This window comes from Miniopterus schreibersii (assembly GCF_964146895.1).
Source record: "Miniopterus schreibersii genome assembly, chromosome: 17".
Lineage (NCBI taxonomy): Eukaryota > Metazoa > Chordata > Mammalia > Chiroptera > Miniopteridae > Miniopterus > Miniopterus schreibersii.
In genome coordinates this window covers 5627407-5653928 of record NC_138117.1, presented here as the reverse complement: position 1 = coordinate 5653928, position 26522 = coordinate 5627407, and the positions used below count along the sequence as shown (strand labels likewise).

At 33.4% G+C, this 26522-nt stretch overlaps 1 protein-coding gene across 8 annotated transcripts in view; it reads right to left on the bottom strand.

The window, feature by feature from the left end:
- The window catches only part of VPS13B (vacuolar protein sorting 13 homolog B), a 454815-nt gene that overhangs the window by 414984 nt on the left and 13309 nt on the right, over window positions 1-26522 (bottom strand). For all 8 annotated transcript variants that reach the window (XM_081116979.1, XM_081116977.1, XM_081116974.1 and 5 more), the window contains exons 4-12: window positions 23756-23876; window positions 19051-19218; window positions 16054-16235; window positions 12449-12623; window positions 8462-8730; window positions 2577-2672; window positions 1992-2114; window positions 1388-1525; window positions 340-427 (exon numbers count right to left, since the gene is read on the bottom strand). In XM_081116979.1, the coding sequence (XP_080973105.1) occupies window positions 340-427; window positions 1388-1525; window positions 1992-2114; window positions 2577-2672; window positions 8462-8730; window positions 12449-12623; window positions 16054-16235; window positions 19051-19218; window positions 23756-23876 (1360 nt within the window). The remainder of the gene's footprint in view (window positions 1-339; window positions 428-1387; window positions 1526-1991; window positions 2115-2576; window positions 2673-8461; window positions 8731-12448; window positions 12624-16053; window positions 16236-19050; window positions 19219-23755; window positions 23877-26522) is intronic.

Genomic DNA, 26522 nt, shown 5'->3' with positions numbered 1-26522 from the left:
ATCAATAAAGATATGTTAAAAAAAATAATGAAAGGATAAAATAAAATGTCTTTTCATTTTATTTTTTCCATCACCATTTATCTCCTCTATGCCATCCTCCACCTGCAGCAACCCTCCTTCCCCCGCAACCTCACAATCACCACCCTGTTGTCTGTGTCCATGAGTTTCAATCGGCTTCACAAAGAATGGATTAAAAATGTCAAGAATCTAAGAAAACTGGCATGACATTAAAATTCAACCATTCCCCAAAGTAACAGAAGGTAAATCGCATGTAACAGAGGACCAACTGCTTCCGATGAAGCTGGAGGAAAAGCAAACATAAAGCAAAGAACCCAGTACCTCTGCCACTGTTGTTCTCCACTGTATAGAGGTAATCCATGTAGAAAGCCCCGAACCTTTGCATTCCAGCTATCTCGGTGTAAGTCTCCTGCCAACAGAGCAAAGCAAACAGAAAACATGTTAAATAGAGGAGACTTTTGAGTTTAAAACCTGATAGGTGAAGAATCAGACACATATCCTTACATAGAAAGTGTGTCAACTCAAAGGATTACCGAAAAAAAAGGGGTTATCCAAAGAATTCACTTCTAAGAAAGGTAATTCTACCTCAGTTACAAACCACACAAAAGTGTATCCATAATTCTACTAGACATTTTTAACACTATCAATAATGTCTGGTTAATGAATACCTATAATGGAGGACAGTACACTCTTGACCTTTATCACCATCACAAAACTGTCTAATAATGTACACCCTCAAATAGTTCATCCTTAAATATTTCAGTACAGTTATACGAAACAATTTAAATACTAAAGATAAACTAAAATATTTTAAAAGTATGTTAATTATGCAGATCTAAATTAAATTCTTTGCTTTCAACAATAAAAGTGAATCTGTAGTGAAAAAGGTTAAATGTAAATTACCTATTCTATTATACTAATCTTCAGACAACTTTTTTGGATTTTTAAATTTATTAAAATTTAAACTTAATAAAAATACATTAATATAATCCTATATGAAAAATTCAAACAATACTTAGAAATATACATAGTAATACATGAAATGCTTCATCTCTTCCCATTAATTCTACAACTCAAAAGCAACTGAAATTAAAAGAGATACTTCTATATGTTTCCTCCATGACTATTTTAACAATAATGAGTGGACAAACTAACTGTGGCGGGTGCACACTATATAAAAGTAGAGATGTCTGTGAACTCCTCAAACTTCTCTAGCTATAGAAGCTGGATGGAAACATTCTAAATGTCTTATTAAACAAATAGCATTCAGAATATATTATATGAGAAGAAAGATGGCAATAACAAGTATTCAATTAAGATGTCCACCCAAACACAGCCTGGATTTTGGCTCAAATATATATTCTCTGACCTTATGATGAGCTGCATCCAAGATAAATTCTGCACGAGTACCATTATTTTCTGGGCTTCGGTAATCAAACAGTGAATTTGTAAGGTACGTAAAACCTTTCATACTCAAATTTTCACCACAAATGAAGAAACAGGCTTCCTGAATATAAATGAAAAATTTTTTAGCAGGAGGAAAAATCATTAGACCATTTAAGAAAATAAAGCCTTGGTTTTATAACACCCATTCAGTAGTCAACAGAAATCTCTACAACTTGAAGTCCTGTAAAAAGACAAGGAATGCTTGTCCCTATTTTCACTGCCTATTTTGGCAAAGAACATTTTAACAAACCAAAAAGGAACTCCAAGTAGCTGCCATAAACAAGAAAGAAGAAACATTTATGAATTGGAAAGTATTTGGAGCTACTGTCCAGGTGTTAAGTGCTACCAACTTTCTAAATTCCCCTGAGCTCTATAATTTCTTACAGGGGAAAACAGTCAAGTTCCTCTCTAGCCAAAGATATATGTAGTCTAACAGATTTTTTGGTATGGTTAAACACTTCAATAAGCACTTCATTATCCCTGCATGCTATCCAAAAAAAGCAGGGAAAGGGAAGATTTTGACTTACAGTTTCACTCCTATTCATAGTCTCTTCAAAATCTTTAACACCCATAATTCCTTTAAGGCACATGGCTCTGCAACCTACAAAACCAATCTGGCAATCAAAGAAAGGCTCTCCCATCATAAGGGCCTATAAGAGGAAAGGGAACATTAGAACCAAAAACCTGAATTTCAGAAAAATGTCACAGGCTTTCCTGGTAGAATTTCTAAATCAGTCAAAACATCTTTAGGATATGGCCTTTCTAAATTTATTCTCCTCAGATCATAAATCCTATTAAAGTAAGAAACTTCTTACTTGTTCCTGCATCCTCAAACCTTTATAATCTCAACAACTGGCATTTCATGAACATTAATGCACACATACATATGAGCACACACAAGTTAAATGAAAAAATAATGTTGCATATTACAGTAAAATCTTTGTTTAAAAAATTATTATTTCAACCAATACTACTAACCAATAAAACAGAAATATAAAACTATAACTATATTTTAAACATACCACTTATAATTAAAACCAGTATTTATTAAATATTAACTTTAGGAACTGTCAAAAGATTTTTTAAATATATGTTAAATATTGAGAGATTACCTCAACTGTGGTTCCTTCTTGTTCCCAACACAATACTTCTTTAGATGTTACTTTCTGAGGACTATAATAACTACTTTCCGCTTGCATTTCAGTGAGCTAAGAAACAACAAAAGAATATTAAGTATGTCAAATTAATATTAAATGGCAATAAACTGTCATTATTCTGATGAACTGATGGAAACAAGGCCAATTTTAAGATTCGGGAAATTTAATTATTAAGCAAGAAAACAGGTGCAAGAAAAACAGCTGTAACTGATTATCCATGGTATAAAGGTTGAATATGCTAGTCTAAGCTCATATAGATAATTTAAATACCTATACACCTTATATTTATTTAACTCCCTTTTCTTAACAATACTGCTTTAAACGGTGAAAGCTGTGCACCTATAACAGTCCCATAGTCAGAAAGTGGTACATATATTCTGCCAAAGTTTTACATATATTTTAACCTCAATTCATTTTCTATTCACTAACATATTCAACCAGGTTTATTTTAATCATTTCCAAGATTTCTCCCTATCTGTAATCAAAATGAAAGCTGTGAGGAAACACAAATAGATTCAATAAAACTCTAGTTCTATGAAGGAAGTAGGTTCATAGGTGTTTATCTTCAAAATACATGTCTTACAGTATTTCTCACAGATTCATTCAAACATGCAACAAATACTTAGTGTCTGCTAGATAACAAGTACTAATCTCAATACTGCCAAGAGAAAAAAAATTCTTGTTCCCCAGAAGCTTACAACACATTATTTGTATGTATCCAAAAAATTAGATAATTAAAATTATTTTAAAAGGTATTTTTCTAAATGCAATGCGGTACCCTGGTTTGGACCATGTAACAGAAAAAGGACATTATGAAATTCAATTAAAGTCTGGAATTTAACAGCAATGCACTAATGCTGGTGTCCTAGGTTTGACAAATGTACTGTGAAAATGTGAGAGGTTAACAATCGGGGAACTGTGTAAGAAGTATATGTGAATTTTCTGTACTATCTTTGCAACTTTTCTGTAAGTCTAAAACTACTCCAAAAATAAAGATGTTCTTTTTTAAAAGGGTATTCTGCCCATGGATGCTAATGATTCAGTGCCCCTTATTCTTGTGAAACAGATATATATTCTTCAAACTTAAATGTAAAGTCAAAGATCATAGTCTTTTAAAAAAACAAATATATTTTACTTAGTCAAATAGAATTTATTGAACCAAAAAGTTATCATTTTAAGTATGATATTCTCTTTATACTGAGAATCAACTAATTATTCTCATTTTTTATAATAAAGATTTTTATATAATATCAGCCCTTAGTTCTTGGATGCTTCCAGAACTGGTACACACATGTTGCTGTTTTTCAAGTACAGTTCTACAATCTAAGATGCGTAAGTAAAACTGAATATTTTAAACTTGATCACCTTTCAGCTGTCTACAATTATTGTAGAGAAAAAGCAATTAATTGATTAAAAGAACTCAAACATTACAAGAACAATTTTCAACATTATTTTTTAAATGTTACATTTAATTTGGCATGATTTTTGTTGGATTGTTATCAACTGTTCAGAATGCTAATGTAGAAACATGACCTTATTTTCTGACCAAAATATGAACCACAAATTAATTCCATACATTCTTCAAATTCAAACTGAACAATGAATTCTAATGTTTTCCTCCTAAATATCAACATATTTCCCTTAGAGAAACCATATAGAGACATAAATGTTGCAAATTTTTCAAAAGATATATTAACTAATGACAAACTTTACCCCAAAAGTCTATTAAAAGTTTTGTATATAAATGCCTATTGACTCAGTTTAATATAATTCTTCTTTCTTATCCATGAAGTTAACAGAAATACAACAAAATAATTTCGAATTTAAAATGGGCAAAAATCACCAGAAAAGAAACCACTTTACCAGCAATCCTTAACATCCCTTCAGCAACTTAGATTAAAATTAACTTCCTAGCCTTAGCCAGTGTAGCCTCATGGTTAGAGCTTCAGGCCGTGGACCAAAGGGTCTTGGGTTCAATTTCTGTTCTAGGGCATATACCTGGCTTTGAGGTTTGATCCCTGGCTCCAGTCAGGGCATGTGCCAGAGGCAAACAATCGATGTGTTTCTCTCTCCCTCTCCCTCCCTCCCTTCCACTCTCTCTAAAAATCAATGGAAAAAATATCCTCAGGTGAGGATCAACAACATCAACAAAGTTCCTAATTTGTATCATGTAAAACTGGCAATGTTATCTAATAATAATTGACAATAGTTGGCTCTTTGTTACATTTAAAGATTTTATTGTTTTATTATTTTAATACTGCAGACTGATCCATATTCCTGTAGTTTAGTCAAAGGTAGAACAGTGAATTTCCAGAGATGTGGAATGCAGTATGGGGAACACGATCAATGGTATCGTTTGACTGTGTATGGGACCAGGTCGGTGCTTGGCTGTCAGGGGGACCACTCTGTGAAGTGAATGGTTGCCTGGCCTCTGTGCTGTTCGTCTGAAGCTAGTGCAAAATGGTATTGAATGTAAACTGCGATTGAAAAAAAATTATTTCTTTTAAAAGAAAAGCACAGGATGGACAATGGAATGAAAGGAAAGGGAGGGAGGTAAGAGAAATTCAAAAAATAAAATTAAAATCTATAACGGAGACAATAACAAGAAAAGGTAAATCAGTGAATTTCAATTAAAAATTTATGATAAAATGAAAAATTAATGGTCAGTAATAAAAGAATTCAAAAATAATAAATGATGATGTTAAAAGAGCATGGCTAATGTATTCATTATCATTTTTATCCAAACTTTATTAGCAAAAAAAATCTTTTAAACCAATCAAGCCATGACTAAACTGTTGTTGAAACTTATTCTCTGTATTTTTCAGCTTTTGTTATATTAGAAAATACTAAATAATTTTAATTACAGAAGTCTTTAAAGGCTATTAAAGACAATTTACTTTAAAATAGTTTAATCTACCATCTGCTATAGTTATAATTTGTTTAGTTGTACTACTGACTGAAAAAATTTATTTCAAGCAGTTAACAAACAATCCAAGCTAAATTAAAAATACTGTGAAACCCAAAACGTGGTATTTTTTTCACTCTATACTTCGAGTATCTAAAACATTGCCTGAAATACTATTTCGCTCCCTCAGAAAAATGCCTCCATGAAAAAAAACACACCACAAAGACAAATAAAATTGGAGAAAAAACAGTATCTAAAAGAGGATTCCAAAATTTTGGAAGATGGAAAGCAGATGAGACAGATAGATGGCTGGATGACGAATGGATGGGTAGATGATCGATGGTTGCATTTATTTAACAGGTATTTATTTGTTGAATTTGTACCAGACAATTTCCATGAGCTGAAGGTACAACTAACCTTCTTAAAGGGTAACCACTTAACAAGTTTGGTGTACTATCAAAAAAGAATATCCATGATTCTCTGAAAAGGCTATTACTCCTTTATCCATTGATGGACATCTGGGTTGCTTCAACTTTTCCGCCACTGTCTATGTATGGATATTTATGTGCATCTATTTGTTTTGTAAGTTTTCAATTCTTTTTAGGATATAAGTAGGACTGAAATTGCTGGATCATATAATAATTTTATGTTTTAACTTTCTGAGGAACCGTCAAACTGTTTTCCACAGTGACTGCACCATTTTACATTCCCACCAATCTTCCCATGTTTTTTAACCAACGCCAACTAAAATTCTACCAGTGTCAAATCTCTGCTCTAGTCAAGATCACCATTTCCATATCGCCAAATCCAATGATCTGTTCTCACAAATGACCTGCTCCTTCCCCTTCAAAACATTTATGGCACTCAGCTTCCAGACAGATACTCTCGTAGGTTTCTGCCTACATTGCTGGTTGTTTTCAGCTTCCCTCACTATTTCCTCTTCATCTTTCCAAATACCTAACATCTCAGTGCCTCAGAGCATGGTCTTAGAATGTCTTTTTTCTATCTACACCGATTCCAGTCTTAATAAAATCCTGATTTTAAATATCTTAAATTTATAGACTCAGACCAAACCTCTAATCTGAACGCCAGATTCATAAATCCAACCAGATAGTTTTACTTGAATATACAGTGGGCATCTTAAACTTGCCAAAAGATAACTCCTGATATTTCTCTCAGATCTAATCCTCTCACAATCCTCCTCATCTCAGAAAATCATAACTCAACCCTTCTAGTTGCTCAGGAGCCATCCTTGGATCCTCTTTATTTCATTTATGTCTCAGAATAAAATCTATTAGGAAGTCCTATCCTCTTGACCTTCAAAATATCCAAAATCCAGTTACTTTTCACCACCTCCACTTGCTACCACCCTAGTCCAAGCCATCATTATCTCTTGCTTGAAAACTGCAATCCTGTCTGCTTTTGTTCCCATATAATCAGAGTGATGCAGTTTAAAACATAACTCAGATCATTCTGTAACTACCATGCTAAAAACTGTCCAAAAACTTCCTATCTCACTCAGGATTACTGACAAATCCCTAAAATGACCTACCCAATATTGTAATTTATGGACCTCTCCCAACCCCATTACCTCTCTAACCTGATCTTGTACTACTTTCACAGCAGCTCACTTTGCCCTGGCCTCTCTGCTGTTCCTTGAACTTTTTGGGGTATTTACATTTGCTACTCCTAGAATGTACATTCCCAAGGATCTACAAAGCTCCCTCTTTCACAGGTCTTTCCTTAAATACTCCCTTCCTATTAAGGCCTTCCCTGATCACTCCATTTTAATTTGCAAATCCCCTCACATCTAGTGGAGCATCCACTATTCCTCTTCTCTATTTTTTCTACACAACCCATATCACCAATGGGCATCCTATATATCTTCATTTATTTATTTATAACAATTCAAGATTTAAGACGCATGATCCATTCATTGTGGTAACTCTAGAGTCAAAACAGTTCCTGGAACATAGATGGTGTAAATACGTATTTGCTAGATGAATTAGATGCTATTCAAGAATATGACATGTGTGGTGATACTACTATAAAAAGCCAAGAAGCACAGGCCCTAAGATTAAAACTAGGCTGTGTCTCAGGGGCAGAGAGGACGGAACAAGGTCCAAGGACAGTGCACAGGGGTGCTGGGCACAGATCACCTTGCATTTCTCAGAAGGGTGCTCCCGCTATTATTCTTTCACTTGAAAGTGCTTATTGTGTAATCTCAAGATAAGAAACTGGGCTGTCTCAAAGAGGAAGAGAGAGGTGGGAGGGAGATGAACTGTATAAACAACCCTTTTAAGGAAATTTAGGAATGAAAGAGAACAGAGATGAGACAGTAGCTGCAGGGGTACAGGAGTTCAAGTAAGATTATCTACATGCATTTTTTAATGAAAATATTAAGGCATCTTGCATGCCGATCAAAAGATTTAGTAAGGAGAGAAAGCCTTTCCATGAAGCTGATTTAAAAAGCAAGAATGTGGGGAAAAAAGGAATGTAGAGAAGGCCTTCAGAAGATAGAAAGAGACCAAAGTCAGACATTTCACATGAGGGGACACACACGTGAAGCAAGGATTGTTAGAATGTATCTTACATCCACTGAATGGAAAAAAACAAACTTATGCTAGATATTTATTAGAAATCAAAATTTGCCCGGCCAGGCGTGGCTCAGGGGTTGAGCGTCAACATAGGATCCAGGCGATCAGGGTTCGATTCCCGGTCAGGGCACATGCCCGGGTTGCGGGCTTGATCCCCAGTCGAGGGCGTGCAGGAGGCAGCCAATCAATGACTCCCTCATCATTGATGCTTCTATCTCTCTCTCTCCCTCTCCTTTCCTCCCTCTGAAATCAATGAAGATATATTTAAAAAAAAAAAAAGAAATCAAAATTTAAGCATTAACCAGAGAGATATGAAGAGCAAGAAAAATGAAACCTACTTTGAAAGTCACAGTTGCCTTTGTACAGTAAAATCCTATAGAAACAATTGGATCCTTCAGAGTCTGAGATTTTTGCTGATGCATGGTTGACATGGGATCATTTCCAAGGTAGTCTTCCTCACCATCATCATAATTCACAATTGCAGGCACAAATGACCAGGCCCATGATACCCATCCCTGTGGCTGTTCATCCTCTTGCTGTGAATACAATTCCTGGCCTTTGTACTGAGCAGAATATGGCATATCTATTATTGTTTCATCTTCAACACCTATCAATCAAAATAAAATGGTTTTAAATATATCAAAAGGACTTAACTAAGGAAAATTAAGAAGGTAAATTCTATTAAAATGCATCTCCCTCATCCTTCTATCTATATATAAAATATGAACAAATCATACACTGGTTATTATTATTTAAACCAATAATTCAGCATTACCACCTTTAAGTTCCCATATGTTGTACAGTGTCAATATCCTTTTACAGCCACAATTAACGTTATGTGGGAAGTAGTTAACCACATAATTTTATTTCACCACATAACTTTAAATGCAGTTGATAAATACAAAGAATAAATTCATTTTTTGGCATTTCACTCATTAACTTAAACAACAACAACAAAAAACCTACTTCCCAAAAATAAGGCTGAAGTGCTAAAAAACTGACTTTTCTTAGAAACATAATATCAGAAAACTACAAGAAACACCCTGATCCCCTGATACACCCAATGGAAAAAGAATGGCAATTATTCCCAGGCAAAATGCACACCCCCAAAATAATTACCCCAAAGGACAAAAGTAAATGTTATAATGAAATGATTCTTATACACTGTTAAGAAAAATAATAGTGTTGGTGACTCTCTTATTAGTAGGTAATATACATTAGTATCTTTTCAATTCTACAGATGAAAACATATAGCAAAAAACCTTTTATTTGGTTACAAATTAGCACACTAAAGATTTAAATTCCAACCACTCTAACACTCCATCTTGTAAAAGCAAATTCCACCAAAGTCTCTTAACATTATTCTAACAATACAAACAAAATAGGCATATCATGGAATTTAGAAAATAATTACTTTTTTTTTTAAAATATATCTTTATTAATTTCAGAGAGAGGAAAGGAGAGGGAGAGAGAGAGATAGAAACATCAATGATGAGAGAGTCAATGATCGAGGCCACAACCCGGGCATATGCCCTGACCGGGAATCGAACCCTGATCACCTGGATCCCAGGTCGATGCTCAACCGCTGAGCCACGCCCGGCCGGGCAATAATTACTTTTTTTTAAAAATTCATGGTATATGCAACCTCCAGCAGATTCAATATATCTATTCTTCAGTGATAAATCTATAAATACACACACTCCATTAAACATCATTATCATTCAATCCACTTCTAGGTTTTCTGGCTAAAAAAACTACATAACTTTTTTAGTCCTATGATAGGACACTCTTGTGCCATTTACCTGCTTTCATCTGAAAATGAAAAGACTTAAAAAGTAGTAACTGGCGTACCTAAATATAGTACCAAGAAACCTTAGACATTTTACTTCAAAATAAACTATAAATGTTACAAATCCAGAAAGTGTTTTGTGTAATCTGTATATCCTGCAGTTTAACCACAACCATTGTATAAATTTCTATTGGAGAATAAATAAGCCTGTTATAAACTGTCCCTAGGAAGATCGCAAACTGGGTATCATCACTGAATATCACTGTGGTTACAAGCAGTCAGGTCACCACAGCCCAGGAAGTAGTGACCAGGTGGGGTCCAAAGAGCTGAACTCTCTTATCTAAACCATTAAAACAGAAGGAATATCCACTGCTTGATCTTTTGAAACAAAAGAAAGAAATGTCACTAAGAAAGGTCTGAGAAACCAGTCACTATAATTTATACCTAATATTAATAAAAAATAAGAGAGATTTTGATGAAATAAGCTTCTGAAGTTCTGAGTCTTGTTAAAAAAAAAAAAAAAAAAAAAGAATTAGGGCCTGGAAAAAATTAAAAAGCATCTCCCTGATCTCTGGTCAGAATTTCCTAAAAAACTCTTCTTCTTTGAAACAATGAATCTTAAACTGGGGCCCTCTGACAGAATTCAGGAACTCCATGAATTTCTATGGAAATATATATATTAAGTATTTAACTAAAATGTAGCATTCTTTTCATTGTGAACATAAGTAACAAATCAGCACCAGCACTACCTTCAACTCTAAAACCTATAGAAATCACAGCTATATCAAATAACAATTGTGAAGTTATCTTAAAATATCATTTACACACCTTACTTCTTTGAAACTATGATAGCTATTAGATTTCCTATTATATTTTGCTATTTAATATATTAACATAGATGCACATATAAAAATACAACAAAAAAGACAAAATACATGAAACAATGGTTTCAGACACTGGATATCAGGCAATGAAAACCTCAGAGAAGGGACACAAGAGAAATGAGCTCTATGATTGCCCCAGCTTACTGCTTGGAATGAGTTTCTAAAGTCACAGCCAAGAAAGCGGGAATCCAAGCAGACCTCAGCAGTCTCCTTAGATGATAAGACAGAGTAGTGAGTCCAGGGAGACTAAGATAGCTAGACTCTGCAGGGCCAAGTACCAGACAAGAAAGACTTCCTTTCACTTAAGATGTTTTCAAAGTTCACTATGCTGCAGCATATATCAGTATTTCAATCCTTTGTATATCTGAGTAATATTCCAATGTATGGATATACCGAATTGTTTATATACTATAACTGTTTATATACCATAAATATCCATCCATAGCTGATGGACATTTGGGTTGTTTCCACTTTTTGGAAAAAGTTTTTATGTGGATATGTGTTACCAATTCTCCTAGGAGTAGAACTGCTGGATCATATAGTAACACTATGTTCAACTTTTTGAGGAATAAGATTGTTCCAAAGTAGCTATACGATTTTACATTCCCACAAGCAACATATAGTGGTCCCAACTTTTCCACATCCTTACCAACACTTGTTATTATGCGTCTTTTTTACTGTAGCCACGCTACTGGCTATGAACTGGTATCTAAATGTGGTTTTGATTTGCATTCTCCCTCATAACTAATGATGTCGAACATCTTTGGCCATTTGTTTGGATAAATGTCTATTCTGGTCATTTGCCCATTTTCAAATTGGGTTATTTGATCCTAAGTTTAAATGTTCTTTTCTAAAGGTTCTATCTATGGGAATCAATGATCTTGTCCAAATTTTTCCTGAGTCTCAGGCCCAATGCCAAGTCAAAGTCAATCATTCCTTTTATCATATTTCTACTTCAGATATTCATACCTCTATTTAATCAAACATCCTATCATTCTACTATACATCATACTTAACAAATTTCATGTCTGTCTGCTCCACTATATCTTAAGATTTTAAGGGAAGAAAACAAATCCCTTCAGCTTTGTATTTTCCCACATTATCAACAATAATGTCTTACATACACTAGGCTTCAGTAAAGAAATGAGTTGAATAACAGAAGTTAATCCACTAGGTATACTTCAACGAAGCAAATACTTTGTTAATTAGTGCTCCAATTAATTAATTAGGTATCCTCTAGTGAAGCACACAGTTAAGTATAATTAATAATTAATTACATATAATAATTAAGTATTAAGTACACATAACTCAGTTATAATTACTCTTGGTAAGCCTTTGCAAAAAAATCAGCAATACTATAATTTACTAGGAAATCTTGAAGTTGCACTACCTTAACTTTTGTATAATATACATTCTGAACACCTTCACCTATTAGAAATATAAGTTATTTTTAGCATGCAGAAAAAAGAAAATCATAGTAGTATCAAGCATGTACAAAAAATCAAAATAGTGTAAAATAGTGTCAAACAACCAAAATAAAATCATCCCAGCACATTAGAACACTACAAAACTCAAAAGTATTTTTCAAAGTTTCACAATTATGAAAATATTTTGTAAGAATAGTTCTAAAATATTTTTTTTATTACATTTACCTGTAATGTTTCCTAACATATCTTTATTATGACAGGTAGAGTCTTCTGTTTCTCCATCTTTAACATTTCCTATTTCTCCATAGTAAAGAGCAATCCCAAGTTGCATTATACGGATAAACATAGGCAGTTGTTGATCTGTGATGGAAAGTTTCAAACTCTCTACTAAGGTGTGAATCTGTATTTTGAAAAAATTAAAAAAAAATAAACAAAATCATGTTCAAAGAGTGTACCTTTTAACATAGGTAGAGAAATGCTAAGTCTTAACTGGTACAGCATAAGAGAAATAGTAATGTCCCAAACATTTCTAATATTAAAGCCAAAATGATAGTTTATTCTAAAATCTTAGGAATTAAACAGATTTTGCTCTGATCGATAAACTTTAGACAGAAACTATATTAAGCCAAATGATGTAAATGCAAATAGAAATAATAACGAAAAGATATAGTTTCACTAGATTTCCAGAAAGTTATGTAACCAAAATACAGCAGTCCCCACTTATCTGCAGGGGATACTTCCAAGACCCCTAGTGGATATCAGAAATTCCAGATAGTACTGAAACCTAAATATACTGTTTTTTTCCTAAACATACATCTCTTTTCACTTAAAGAAAGCAGCTGAAGGCTTCTCTTTGGCATATCCAAATTGCCAGCATAACTACTCTTGCACTTTGGGGTCATTAGTAAATAAAATAAGGGTGACTTGAACACAAGCACTGCAATACCATGACAGCAGATCTGAAGCCAAGAGGGCTACTAAGTGACTATCAGGCAGGAAGCATATACAGCATGGATATGCTGGACAAAGAGATGATTCACACCCCAGGCAGGATGAAGCAGGATGAGAGAGATTTTGCCACACTACTTGAAGCAGTGCCCAACTTAAAACTTATGAATTGTTCATCACCCCAAGTGAAGCTTCCTTCCAGCACCATTTACTCCCCCTTTACCCTGTCCTACACCTCCCCTACCCTGTCCCTCTGGTAATCACCACACTGTTGTCGGTGCATGATGGGTTTTCTTTTGGCTTAAAACCTACATAATTTTATTAACCAGTATAACCCCAATAAATGCAATTAAAAGTTTTTTAAAACACAACAACTTATGAGTCGTTTATAACTGGAATTTTACATTTAATATTTTTGGATCATAGCTGACCGAGAGTAACTGAAACCATGGAAAGCAAAACCGGGGGACTACTGTACCCACTGTATAATGTTAAGAGTATGGTAGTACTCTCCCCAAAACCAGAAAGATCTCTGTCACAACCAAGAATAAAAGTTTCATGATGTCATTTTAGTAAAATTTTAATCATTCTTTCCAGCTTTATTAACCAAAAAGAATACAAACACACCTAAAAACATATGTTAAGAGGGAAAATACTAACATTACAGCTAGGGAAGTATGAACATAACAAAAATTTTATAGTCAAATATGAAAAACCAAGGGAAATATATGTTCAGGAAAGTTTTTCAAACAAATTTTAAATAATAGATTTAAACATGACAAAACTTATAACATGAATCAATTATAAAAAAGAAATAACTTTAATTACTAGCAAATAGGATATGTAACAGTCAATCAAAGAGTTCTCCTCATAGGAAAAGAAATCAATGGAATATAAACACAGCCTCAGTATAATGGTTTCCTGCTGTTATATAAACATGGAATAAAACCAATTAAGTCATAAAGTCAAGTCTCTTGGAAGGTTTATTTTGACTCACTGGTATTTGAGTGTCTACAAAACATGAAAAAGAAGTAATGGTAATCATCACATTTTTAGAGCTAAAGGCACACAAAAACTGTACTTTAAGACGAAGAAAGCTGTATTGCGGGGAGGGGTGCAAAATGCCATATTCAAATAAGAGTACAGGTTTCTTAAAACTGACCTTAAAATCATACACTAAACAGACCATGAAGAGGTAAGAAAATGGTGGGAGGAGGGAAAGGAGGGGAGAAGTGTGCAGTACAGACCTGTCAACCTCTTCTTCATTTGAGATTTCTCTTCCACATCCTTTTATTTTGCTTAAATGTTTAAAAATAAAATTTTTACTTTAAAATAGTTTTAAACTTATAAAGGTATTGCAGAAGTCATGCAGAGAGATCCCATATATTCCTCACCCAGTTTCCCTACTGTTAACATTCTGTCACCATGTGGTACTTTTGTCACAACTAGGAAACCAACATTGGTATATTACTATCAACTAACCTCCATGCTTTATTCTGATTTCATTCATTTTTCCACTAATGTCCTTTCTCTGTTCCAGAATCCCATCCAGGATACCACCCTGCATTTGGTTATCATGTTTCTTTAGTCTCCTCTGGTCTTTTCTAGTTTGTCAATGACCTTGACAGTTTTAAGGAGTAGTGGTCAGATATTTTGTTGAAGGTCTCTCAATTTGAGTCTATCTGATAATTTTATTTTTTAAAAACAATTTTTATTTATTTTAGAGAGAGGAAGGAGAAGGAGGGGAGAGACAGAGAGAGAGAGAGAAACATCGATCAGCTGCCTCCCACACACACCCTGACCAGGAATCGAACCCACAACCTTTTGGTGCATGGGACAATTATATAATTTACAAAGTGAGCCCCCTGATAATTCAAGTACCCACCTGGCACCATAAAGAGTTATGGAAAAGTAAAACACTAATGACTGAGCACTACCAAAGAAAATCAGGTGGATTTCATGTATAAATATAAATTTAAGTATCATAGAGCTACATAAAATCAAAAGTTTGGGGGTTTTATAATGTAAAAAATAGTTTATTCAGCCATACCCAAACAAGCACAGTAGTCAATATCAGTGTTCAGACTTAGGGTCAACCGTTCCATTACAAAATTTTAGTACTCAGAGGCATGTAATTCAATAATAAAAATTCATTGCACATTAAAACTTAGTTAACGAGATCACAAGTCACTATGTGAATTTTCATATACATATATAGATAGAGGTTTAGAGAACTGTTATGTAATCAAAGAACAAAAGATTACACTTGGAACTAACTATACACACTGATAATCATACCACTTCCCTGGAGAACAACAAATTTTCACATGTATTAAAAGACTTCACCTGAAAAATTCCCGTACTCTAAGGTTTTAATTACATTTCGAAAGCACAGGTCAAAAGCTAATATTTCCTGAACCAGTAAGATATCAGGTTAGCAAATCAAGCCTTATAAGTTGATGGAAGAAAAAGAAGAGGGAATAACTACAGCCATCAGGTCATGCTAAACAAACTGTAACTAAATACAGATTGATAATCAGTCCACCGTGGGCATAAAGGCTTTTTTATATGATCTCCTCTATCTGCTTGAAGAGAAAAACACTAACAAACAGCTGGACAAACTAAAAAGGAAACTATAGTCACAGAAAAAAATAGGTCCCCAAGAATCTCCACTAGAACACATAATGCAAAAAGCTATAAATATAATATGTAATGTAGTAAATCATATAAAATAAAACTTATAACTAAAACTTTGTACAAAAACAAATGGCATATATATTTATGAGGTTAATTTCTTCTTTGATTTTTAATAATAATTAGCATATACAGGAGCTAATAAACAAAATAGAGACATGCAAATCAACTCCCAGAAAAAGACCTACCTTAATAACAGCCGGCATCTTGGAGTTTAGGTTATCATACGTAAAATGCAGACGAGTTCTGAAGGAACATTTATATAATAAAGGATCCTGGTAAAATTCTATTTTACCACTAGCATTTCGTTTATCAAGACAAACTGTACAGTCGGAAAAGTTGATAACCTTTCTTAGCACCAGATCAGTGGCTAAAAAGAAAAGAAAAACATTTTAAGGGGGGAAAAAAGTTAGAGAAAAAGGCAACTATTTATTAGTACAAATAGTAATGCAAATAAGATTAAGAGAGCATTAAATATATGATGCCAGAACCTATGTAAAGAACTTCTCATTTATTATATCATTTAAATCTCCCAACAACTTTATAAAATAGGCACAAAAATCCTCATTTTCTGGATAAAGAATTAGAGGCCAAATATAAAAAGTAGCTTGCCCCCAACTTGCTTGACAGCTAAACTACAAATTTAAGACAAAACTTGTGAAAATTTCATTACATTCTACAATGAGATATTAAATAACAATAAAATGAAATTCCTGAGAAACGATACTAAAAATAACATTTTGAGTAACACTCACTCACTTAATATTTATTTTTACACCAAAAATCTGATGCTATGCTCTAAACCTGCACTCTTCGAATATAGTAGCCACGGCTATTTAAGTTTATATGTGAATTAATTAAAATCATATAAAAATAAGATTAAAAAAAAAAAATTTCAGGTCATTGGTTGCACTAATCACATTTCAAGTGCTCAACAGCTACATGTGGCTACTGGCTGCAATACTGGGTAATAAAGATATAAAATATACCCATCATCATAAAAATTATAGTGGACTAGCACTGCTCTAAATAATAACTAATGAAGAAATTATAAATAACAGTATAAAATTTGTTTTCAAGGTAATAAAAATGTAACAATTACTGGTAAAGTATCAAACTAGAAAATGAAACCTTTAGCAAATGAGTAGTTTTATTCCTAAGAAGCTATTCCTAGGTAAAAATATCTGGCCCAAGTTTACTTGGTCAGTGAATTTAAGTTAGTAGCTACCCCATGCTATAAGCATGGGAATCTTCAAAACAAGACAATATGGTTTAATTTATATATATATATATATATATATATATATATATATATATATGCTTTAATTTAAAAAAATAAAGATATATATACGCTTTAATCCATTCTTCGATAACACTATTTCTGAGTATATCCTAGTAACCCCTTTCCCTCTGGCTACCACCACACTGTTGTCTGTGTCTGTATGTGTGTATGTTCTTTTTGCTTAATCCCTTCACCTTCTGTCATCCAGTCCCTCAAACTCCCTCCTCTCTGACAGCTGTCAGTCTGTTCTATGTATCTATGAGTCTGTTTCTACTTTGTTCATCAGTTTATTTTGTTCATTAGATTACACATATAAGTGACACCATATGGTTTTTGTCTTTCTCTGACTGGCTTATTTCACTTAGCATAATAATCTCCAGGTCCGTCCATGCTTTCACAAAAGGTAAATTTCCTTTTTTTATGGTTGAGTAGTATTCCACATTGTAAATGTACCACAATTTTTTTACCTACTCATCTACTGATGGGCACTTGGGCTGTTTACAAATCTTAGCTATTGTAAATGACGCTGCAATGAACATAGGGGTACATATATTCTTTCAAATTAGTGTTTTGGGTTTCTTTGGATATATTCCCAAAAGTGGGATCACTGAGTCAAATGGCAGTTCTATTTTTAATTTTTGGAGGAAACTCCATAGTTTTCCACAGTGGCTGCACCAGTCTGCATTCCCACCAGCAGTGCATGAGGTTCCCCTTTTCTCCACATCCTGGCCAGCACTTTGTTTGCTAAATTATTGATAGTAATTCTGACAGGCGTGAAGTGATATCTTATTGCAGTTCAACCCCTTATCAGATTTATCACTGGAAAATATGTTCTTCCATTCATTCAGTAGGCTCAACTTTTCATTTTGTTGATGGTTTCTTTTGCTATGCAAAAGCTTTTTAGTTTGATGTAGTCCCATTTGTTTATTTTTTCCTTTGTTTGCCTTGCCCGAGGAGCTATATTGGTAAAAATATTGCTTTGAGAAATATCTAAAATTTTACTGCCTATCTTCTCTTCTAGGATTTTTGTGGTTTCACAATTTATTAAGTCTTAATCCATTTTGAGTTTATTCTTGTGTATTAGTGCCAGCACTTTTAACAAATACATACATACCATGGCAAGTCACAGACAAAAGAGCCTCACAATAGTCTCCTTAAGATATTTTCAAAAAATATCCATTTCTTACTCTATCGGAACATATATTGTATATCAAAAAATATTATTACTTATGTAACATCTCTCCTAATGAAACTAATAAGGAGGGTCTACTTTCTTCACAGCTATAGTTTACTGTACTAACTAGCACTGTACAGCTAGCACTGCACTAACATAAATAAAACAGTGGAACATAATAAATAAAATAGTAATAAATAAATGGTAGTGATTAAAATTATATTATTACTTAGTTCTTTTAAGATAAGCAGTAGGAGAGTGGAGTATGTAATAACTAAAGGAAGTTTCAAGTTTCCCATAAGTACGCTGGAATATACAAACCTAAAACATAAATCAGTCAGATAGATTGTCTGCCATTACCAAGTAATGTGAAAGCAACACACTCCCTTTCCTCCTTCAAAAACATTAAAAATTTTAACTTAATATTATTCAGCTTTTATTGCTATAACCCACAGCATTGTAAAATACTACATATCACCTTTGAAATAAGCATGTTACAGCTAAGAAAAAATTAAAAATATTAAAAAACAAGTCTGGGATTTCTTAATCGAAGGGTCTATTAACCTCCTGTAATTGCATGCTAGATTTTATATATGTACATTTTTCCAGTCTGAAGGCATAAAGTTTTCACTAGGCTCATCTAAGAGCCAGTTGGCCCAAGTAAGGTTTAGAATCCAAGAAAATGGTTTCAATAGTGGAAAATCTATAATATCCTTGACATTTACTCACCAGAAATATCCATGAATGCACGATCCCATAATTCACTTACTGTATAGCATTCTGCAGACGTTATGTTGACTGAAAGAACAATATCATCTTCAACGTATTTTAGTATGAGATTATTTATAACAATGTTTACATTATTTACAACTCGTCTAATCAGACTCTGCACATAACCTATAATACAGGAAAAGAGAATGCAATTAGCAACAAGTCAGTCAACAAATAACCATGTCTTAAAATATTATTGAGCACAATGTACATGAAAGGTGGGTATGCTTAGTATATTTTGCAAAGAGAAAACTAACATTCAGATAGGTAAACAGGTTTGCCAAAGTAACAGCTAAAAAGCAGCAGATTCAGCCAAACAAACACCATTACAAAGAGGTTCTCTGTAATAAAGTGTTCATGTACTAAGAGAAACCACGTTTACGAGATCACAATCAATGATTATCCTATACTACAGGTACTTTGGTTTCTGCCTACTTTAGTAAACATTTTCCCAAATGAAACTATGTTACTATATGCTGATTACACAATATATTAAAATAATAGCTTTAAGCTTCTTTTTTGAACCTGCTATCATCTTCTATTCCTACTTTAAATAGCCATAAGAATATTAAAAAGCTAGGCCTAGAGGAAGAAACAGGAGAAACATAACCATCATAATGGATTCAACTACTGCCACTCACTAATATATGATACTAAAACAGGGCAGGGGAGAGAATATGAATGATGAAGGAAATGTAGACAGAATCAAAAAAAAGAAGAAAAAAGAATATAACAGAAGATAGAAAAAAGAAAAGTATGAAAGGAAATAGAATGGATACAAGCATAATGAAACACAAAGAAATAAGAAAGGGAATCACAAATCATTGTTTTTATAAAAAACTTAAAACAACAAAAGTAATTTGTGAAGATTCTTTTTCTTCATAGCTTGCCTAGAATGTCCAAAACTTCTCTTTTAATTTTATGCTACTGTGGGATACTCCAAAATCTCAGAAGTTTTTCAAACAATAAATGTGAATATAGATATATTATTGAGAAATTTAATTAAAAATATAAATAAAACATAAACAGCATTTAAAAAGAGGAGAAAAAGATGTAAAACCTCACTTTATTCAAATGCATTTTCCACAATAAAAACTATATAAAAACTAATTAAAATATTAGCTATCTCATGAAATAACTGTTTGTATTCTTTAAACCAGAACTTCACTGGACAAAAAAGAATCAACTTTTTTCAGCAACTGACAACGTTAACACCTACTGGGAGGAAGCTTATTTAAATCTATTCAACCATAACATGTTTGCAAAAACCAACTCCTTCATTCCTTTCCAATGAATACAAAAGGGAAAGGAATGTAAAACCACTAAGTTCAAGTTTTTCTGGTACATGGAAACTATCAGCAGCTTTTAGAGTGGCAATTATCATATGCTATAAAATTAACATACAAAATATCAATAAATTTAAGGTAACAAATACTCATATGAGAGTAGATACTAAAATAATGCTTAACAAATTAAGCTTCCAAAAGAAATTTTAAACATCAAATTTTTCAACCTTAGAATGTACCTGGGTGGACAAAAGTAGCTTTACAATTGTAGTGCAAATAATACAATAACTAATAAATAATAATACAAGAATAAATTCTTTCACGTACTCACAACTGAACACCTACTTTTGCACACCTCTGCATATTCCCCCATGCAATTACTATGCAACACAGATGTTAAAAATAAAAATTATCACCTTTTCTGTAATAAGCAAAATATAAACACTAGATATCTTAAAGATTACTGAAAAGTAATAGTTTGAAGCATAACCTAATTTAAAGCCAATTTAGGGAAAATGCAGAAGCAACCCACAAAAGGCTGCTTCTTATAATGAACTTCAATAAAATCTAAAGGCTATACACTTCAGCCTGCACAGAATTGAATAATCCAGGTATCTAGCTTAGAAATAGTATCTCTTTACAGAGATATAAAGTGTAGAGAAGGCCTAGGAAAGATGCATAAATAAATAAACAAATAAATAAATGAAACATCCTTAAAATTTGTCTTTAAATAAGAACTGTCAGCATATTTTATAGGATATGCTAAGCTCACAATTCAAAGCTGTTATTATTAGCAATAACTCAAGGTCTTGGCTTATATATTATCAACGGAAAGAAAATGTGTATGCTTCAAATCAGTCAGATTCAAACTCTTTTGACCCCTCTCACAGTAAGAAATATTACATCATTACCCAGCACAAGCACATACATATGCAAAAGTTTCTTAAAATATTACTATCCTTTACTGCATGCTGTACGCTACCAGTTTCTCTATTCTATGCCATATATTTTTTAAATTCCCACCATGACCCACTAAATTGTTTTCATAATGCACTAATCGGTCAGAATCCATAACCTGAAAAAGACCGTTCTAGATATCAATAAGAGATTGCAAAGAAAATATTATATATTGACTCATAGTCATTTCCTATTAGAAAGTCACCCAACTTTCAGGGGTGTATAACAAACAACTATTGGCAACACCAAAACTTTTCTCAATAAGGATCTCTGGATTAATGTAAATGTTCAAACTCTTAAAACAGTAAACACAGATACTAAAAGAAATAACTCTGCTCTAGAAAATTTTGAGAGCAAGAATTCACCTCTACCGTGAAAGGACATTAATATAGTTCCTGGGCAGGATGCGGTTACCAGAAATTAGTCCTCAAATAACCATGAGTTAACCTGGAAATAAAATGATTTACCATTATCCAACTGGATTCTCAAATTATCCCTTTTATTTTTTGGAAAATTAAGTTTAGCTGCTTTGCCTCCCAGTAATTGCCCAACAAGTTCAGTTACTTCCTAAAGCAACTCCTTAACTGATTTACCGTCAGCATAAAAGAGGGTATGAGTCCTCCTATTAGGTAAGGCAGAAAAGCACATGTTAATGCAAAAGCTACCTCAAGTAGTTCAGGTAGAACACAGCTCTGTTTGATGCCACTAAAAATAGGATGTTTTATATTACATTTATGTTTTTATGTTTTATGCTCCTAAAACAGACCGATTCTCCTAATTCTGAATATCAGTGTAAATTCTAATACAGGCTCTAAAAAGAATCATGAAAAATCTGGGACCTATTTTGAGTACATGCAAGTTAGTCCATAGAGGGTTGTTATCTGTGAAATTCACAACTGACCAAAGCTTTAAATTTTTCTTAAAAAAGTTGTTTCTTAGAAGAAAATAAATGTGCCCAGTCAGTGTGGCTCAATGGTTAGAGCCGATGCCTGTGTCGCGAAGGGTCACAGGTTTGATTCCAAGTGAAGGGCATGTACCTGGGTTGCAGGTTTGATCCTGTCCCCAGGTCGGGGTGCGTGCAGGAGACAACCAATTGATGTGTCTCTCTCACATGAATGCCTTGATCTCTCTCTCTCCCCGCCCCCCTCACTCTCTCTAAAAATCAATGGAAGAATATCCTCAGGTGAGGATTAACAACAAAAAAGGGAAAAAATGTAATGAGACTCAAATGTTAAACCTAAAACTGATTATTCTTTGCCAGGATATTGATGGAGAGAGCACTAAACGATAAGCTAGTATAAGAATTTTGGAGCGATATATAATCAGAAATTTGGAGGGGTAAAGAGGTTGCCCAATTAATAAGAATAAGCTACAGTTTAATTTAATTTATAGGTTAATTTAATACACCAGGAGTTTTTCCCAAGGAGTTAATTAGCAAGAAAAAATTTAGAAAGCTCCAGAATCACCACACTAAGTAGAATTAGAAATTTTCATTACTAAAATATCTTCTGGCACCTTCTCCAGCTACAGCAATTAATCTATTCTAAAGCCAGAGAGATTAGCGAGGCCTTTTAGGTAAAGTTCTGAAGAATACAAACCATCAAGCATTAATATCACTATAACACGAGTTAAAAATGTTCAATTCAAACATAACTTAGAACATATACTTGAGGGAGGAGGGCTATGAAATTGTGTACCTAACTCCAGCCTCTTACAGGTAAAGCAAATGGTGGCAGCAGACTGTCAAAATTAACTAGGTTAAAACCAGGAGAAACCCTACAAATCTTCAGCTCAGTAAACAAGTGTTTATCAATGTCACCTACATCTGAGAAAAAAGAAATGACTGATAAATAAAATCAAAAGAGAAGTGACTGATAAACAATTCTTAACTGTACAAAGACAGCAAAGTACTTTGGCCACAGAGCTAACATGTAATGACTATTGTTTTTTTCTTTATTAAATATTTATAGAGCAACTTTTATTTATAAGTCACTACTGTTCCAGGTAAATAAAAATTCCAGTAAATAGAACAGATGGTCTCTCCCAGTTAAAAAATTCTGTTTCTGTTAGTGAATTTTATAGTTTCTAGAAACTCAGAATAATATAGTGTCTTTTCTCTGTTTATCAAGAAGCAAGGAAACAGAAAGACTATGAGTAGGAAATCAGAGGCAAGTTTGTTCAAGAGAAGATATAGGAAACAAACTTAAGGAACAACCTGCTGCAAAAGAAATTCAAAATTTGAATGAAAAACATTCATGAGGGCTCTGGACTCAATCTGTTCTGAATTCATGCAGCAAATTACATGCATAGAGAGTCTAAATATTTCATAGCACTAAAGAATACTAAACGTGTATATTCTACAAAGGGTCATAAGTAATAACAATGGAAATTTTGGCTTTATCAAGCCCATTAGAAGTTACCTGGTGGTAAATCAGGATCTGTGGGAGCAACCTGCTGAATTCTTCGAGGTTTTACCGATGATTTTGTGTTCTCAGCAGTACTACAGTTGGTAGAATTAGAACCACAGCTTTCATGGTCATCCTGTATTTATTTTAAAGACAGGCAAAAAGAACAATAAGACCTCCTTTAGAAAACAAAAATTCTCATTTAATATCATCCTACGAGAATGGAACAATAATAAAAGATGAATCTTTTACATGATAGTATGATTTCAAATACTAGTAATATATTAGCAAAAGAAAAAAAAATTGTTTGAAGCTTCAATACAATCAAAAAGTAAAAGATTTACTATCATAAACAACAAAGAAAATTTTCCCATGAAATTATATTCATTTTAAGTTAATGCAAAACAAATGCCACAATGTTTCATTCCACAAAACAACTTCACCATTCAATCTTTATAATGACATCTTCTGTTATTTGGGGGGATGTTATAGTCTCTAAATACTAAAAGACTACTACTGTGAATAAAACTTTAGTTTAATTACTTTTAGTTCAACTTACATCCTTAAAAATGTCTGCAGTCATACACTTCTGCACAACGTTAACATTAAAAGCGTATTATTAATTTTTGAAACATATGGTTGTCTCAAAAGCCCAGAAGTAAAACATGTTCATTAAAGAGATGTGAAAAAGTTCCATGTGAACTGCCAAAACTAGCATAATTATAAAAATATTTAACACTGAAACCATCTGAAATCACATACTGTATATAGATTACAGTGATGTCATAATAAACATTCCAGCCAAAGTGCACTAAAACTAGTGCAGTCCAATAAATCTGGCATGCACAAGATGACAAACATTTTAAAGCAAAAGAAAGAACAAATTATTTTTATTTTATTTTTCAAAAATTAGTAGCAAAAGAAGGTAAAGAACATAGGCTAAATATGAGTTTTCAAACGGTTAAAAAAACACACACAGTGAATAAAGCTTCTCTACAAACTACAGGTTTTTATTATTCAAAAGAAAAACTAAATAACTTCATTTAAACAAAATATATAATAAACCTGAAATTTCAGTGTGCTTTAAAAATGAGCATTAGTTGTGGTATTCATAAAAATATATACTATGAAACAAATGTCATCAAATATATAAACACTTCTTTCTCAACTATGGATAGAAAATTATGGTTGCACACACAGTATAATTAGAAAATAATCCTTTTGATAGCTTGAACTTATTTTCATTTCAATTATATTTTAATTGTATCAATTACAAGTGACCTTCCATTCAATTTGACCCAACTAAATTAAATAGAAAAAACAACAAAACAAGATTATAATATTTACTATTAAAACGGGAATTACTGCCCTGGCCAGTGTGGCTCTGTGGTTGGAGCATCGGTCCACACACCAAAGGGTCAAGGGTTCAATTCCCAGTCAAGGGCACGTACCTGGGTTGCAGGTTTGATCCCTAGCCCTGGTCGGGGTGCCTGTGGAAGGCAACCAATCAATGTGTGTGTCTCTCTCTCTCTTTCCCCCTCCCTCCCTTCCACCCTCTCTAAAAAAAAGAATCAATGGAAAAAAATATTCTCAGGTGAAGATAAACAAAAAAACCCAAAAAACTGGGATTACTTCCATTATTAGTTTGAGTTCACCTGCTTTTAACCAGTATGCATCAAGTTGAACTATTAGACATTCCACTTCATCGAAAGGCTCTACTACTAATAAATGAAACTCTGTTCTCAAATACACTAGCTAAAATGTTTTGAGATAATTTTTAACCCCAAACACATTACAGTTATTTTTTTCTTATTTAGGCTGCAATTTTTCCAAAATGTCTGGTAAGCATATTTCATGGCAAAAGAATGTTTTCTCTTGAGGACCACATAGCTATTTCTGAACATACTATCCTTTGCTCATGAAACAAGTAAGAATGTCATTTCCTTGCAAAAGTTCCTAACACGGGAAAAATGTGGTAAACACTGTATGTAAGTAGATCTATTACTTTCATACTGACAGATCATGGGATCATGCAGCATACTTTTCACCTTAGCCTTTACGGAGCTAGTCAATTAAAACTTGAAAACTGTCAGCTCCCTGATTCACAATGGTGTGAATAGCATTGAGGGCAAAACTTAAAACAGGTGAATGAATCATTCCAAGTCCTTGTTTAAAAACAAACAGAGGTTAAATTGCAAGAAAGAGCTGAAGAAGAAGACACTGAAAGGTGGAACTAGGAAGTGGCGTGCTTTCTGCTCTTCCGCCTTATGGCACCAAACTCGGCAAGCACAAAAGGACTGAGGCTCACCTGGCAGCTCTAGTCACCAAAAGCTCCCAAAACAATGTGAGGACCTAGAAAATAAACGCCACAAAGTTCTTAGGAGCATTCATCTGTCCTCTCCAGTGGCAAGTGCAATGGCAGTTGTCAGATATAATAAAGAATGTCTGAGAGTAATACTACTTCAGAAAGTCAGAGCCAAATCAAGTCACCAAGCAGAAGCACACACTTGGAGAACACAAGAGCGAGCCAGGGAAAAACGAGAATCTGGTTCACCTCTACCCTGACAGCAATACTAATGAACTTAATTTTAGTCATAAAAAAATGCCAAGTACTCTTAAGTAAAGGAGGAATGTGTATGCCCCCTCTCTCTTCACACATCAACTTTTACCCACAGAGGCTGCTGCTTCCATCTTCTGTCCCATCAAGGGTATGGATAAGAGTTAAGATATGCTGGGGAAGAAGAAAGGTGACATTCCCTTGCATTCCTTTAATCTTCCCAAA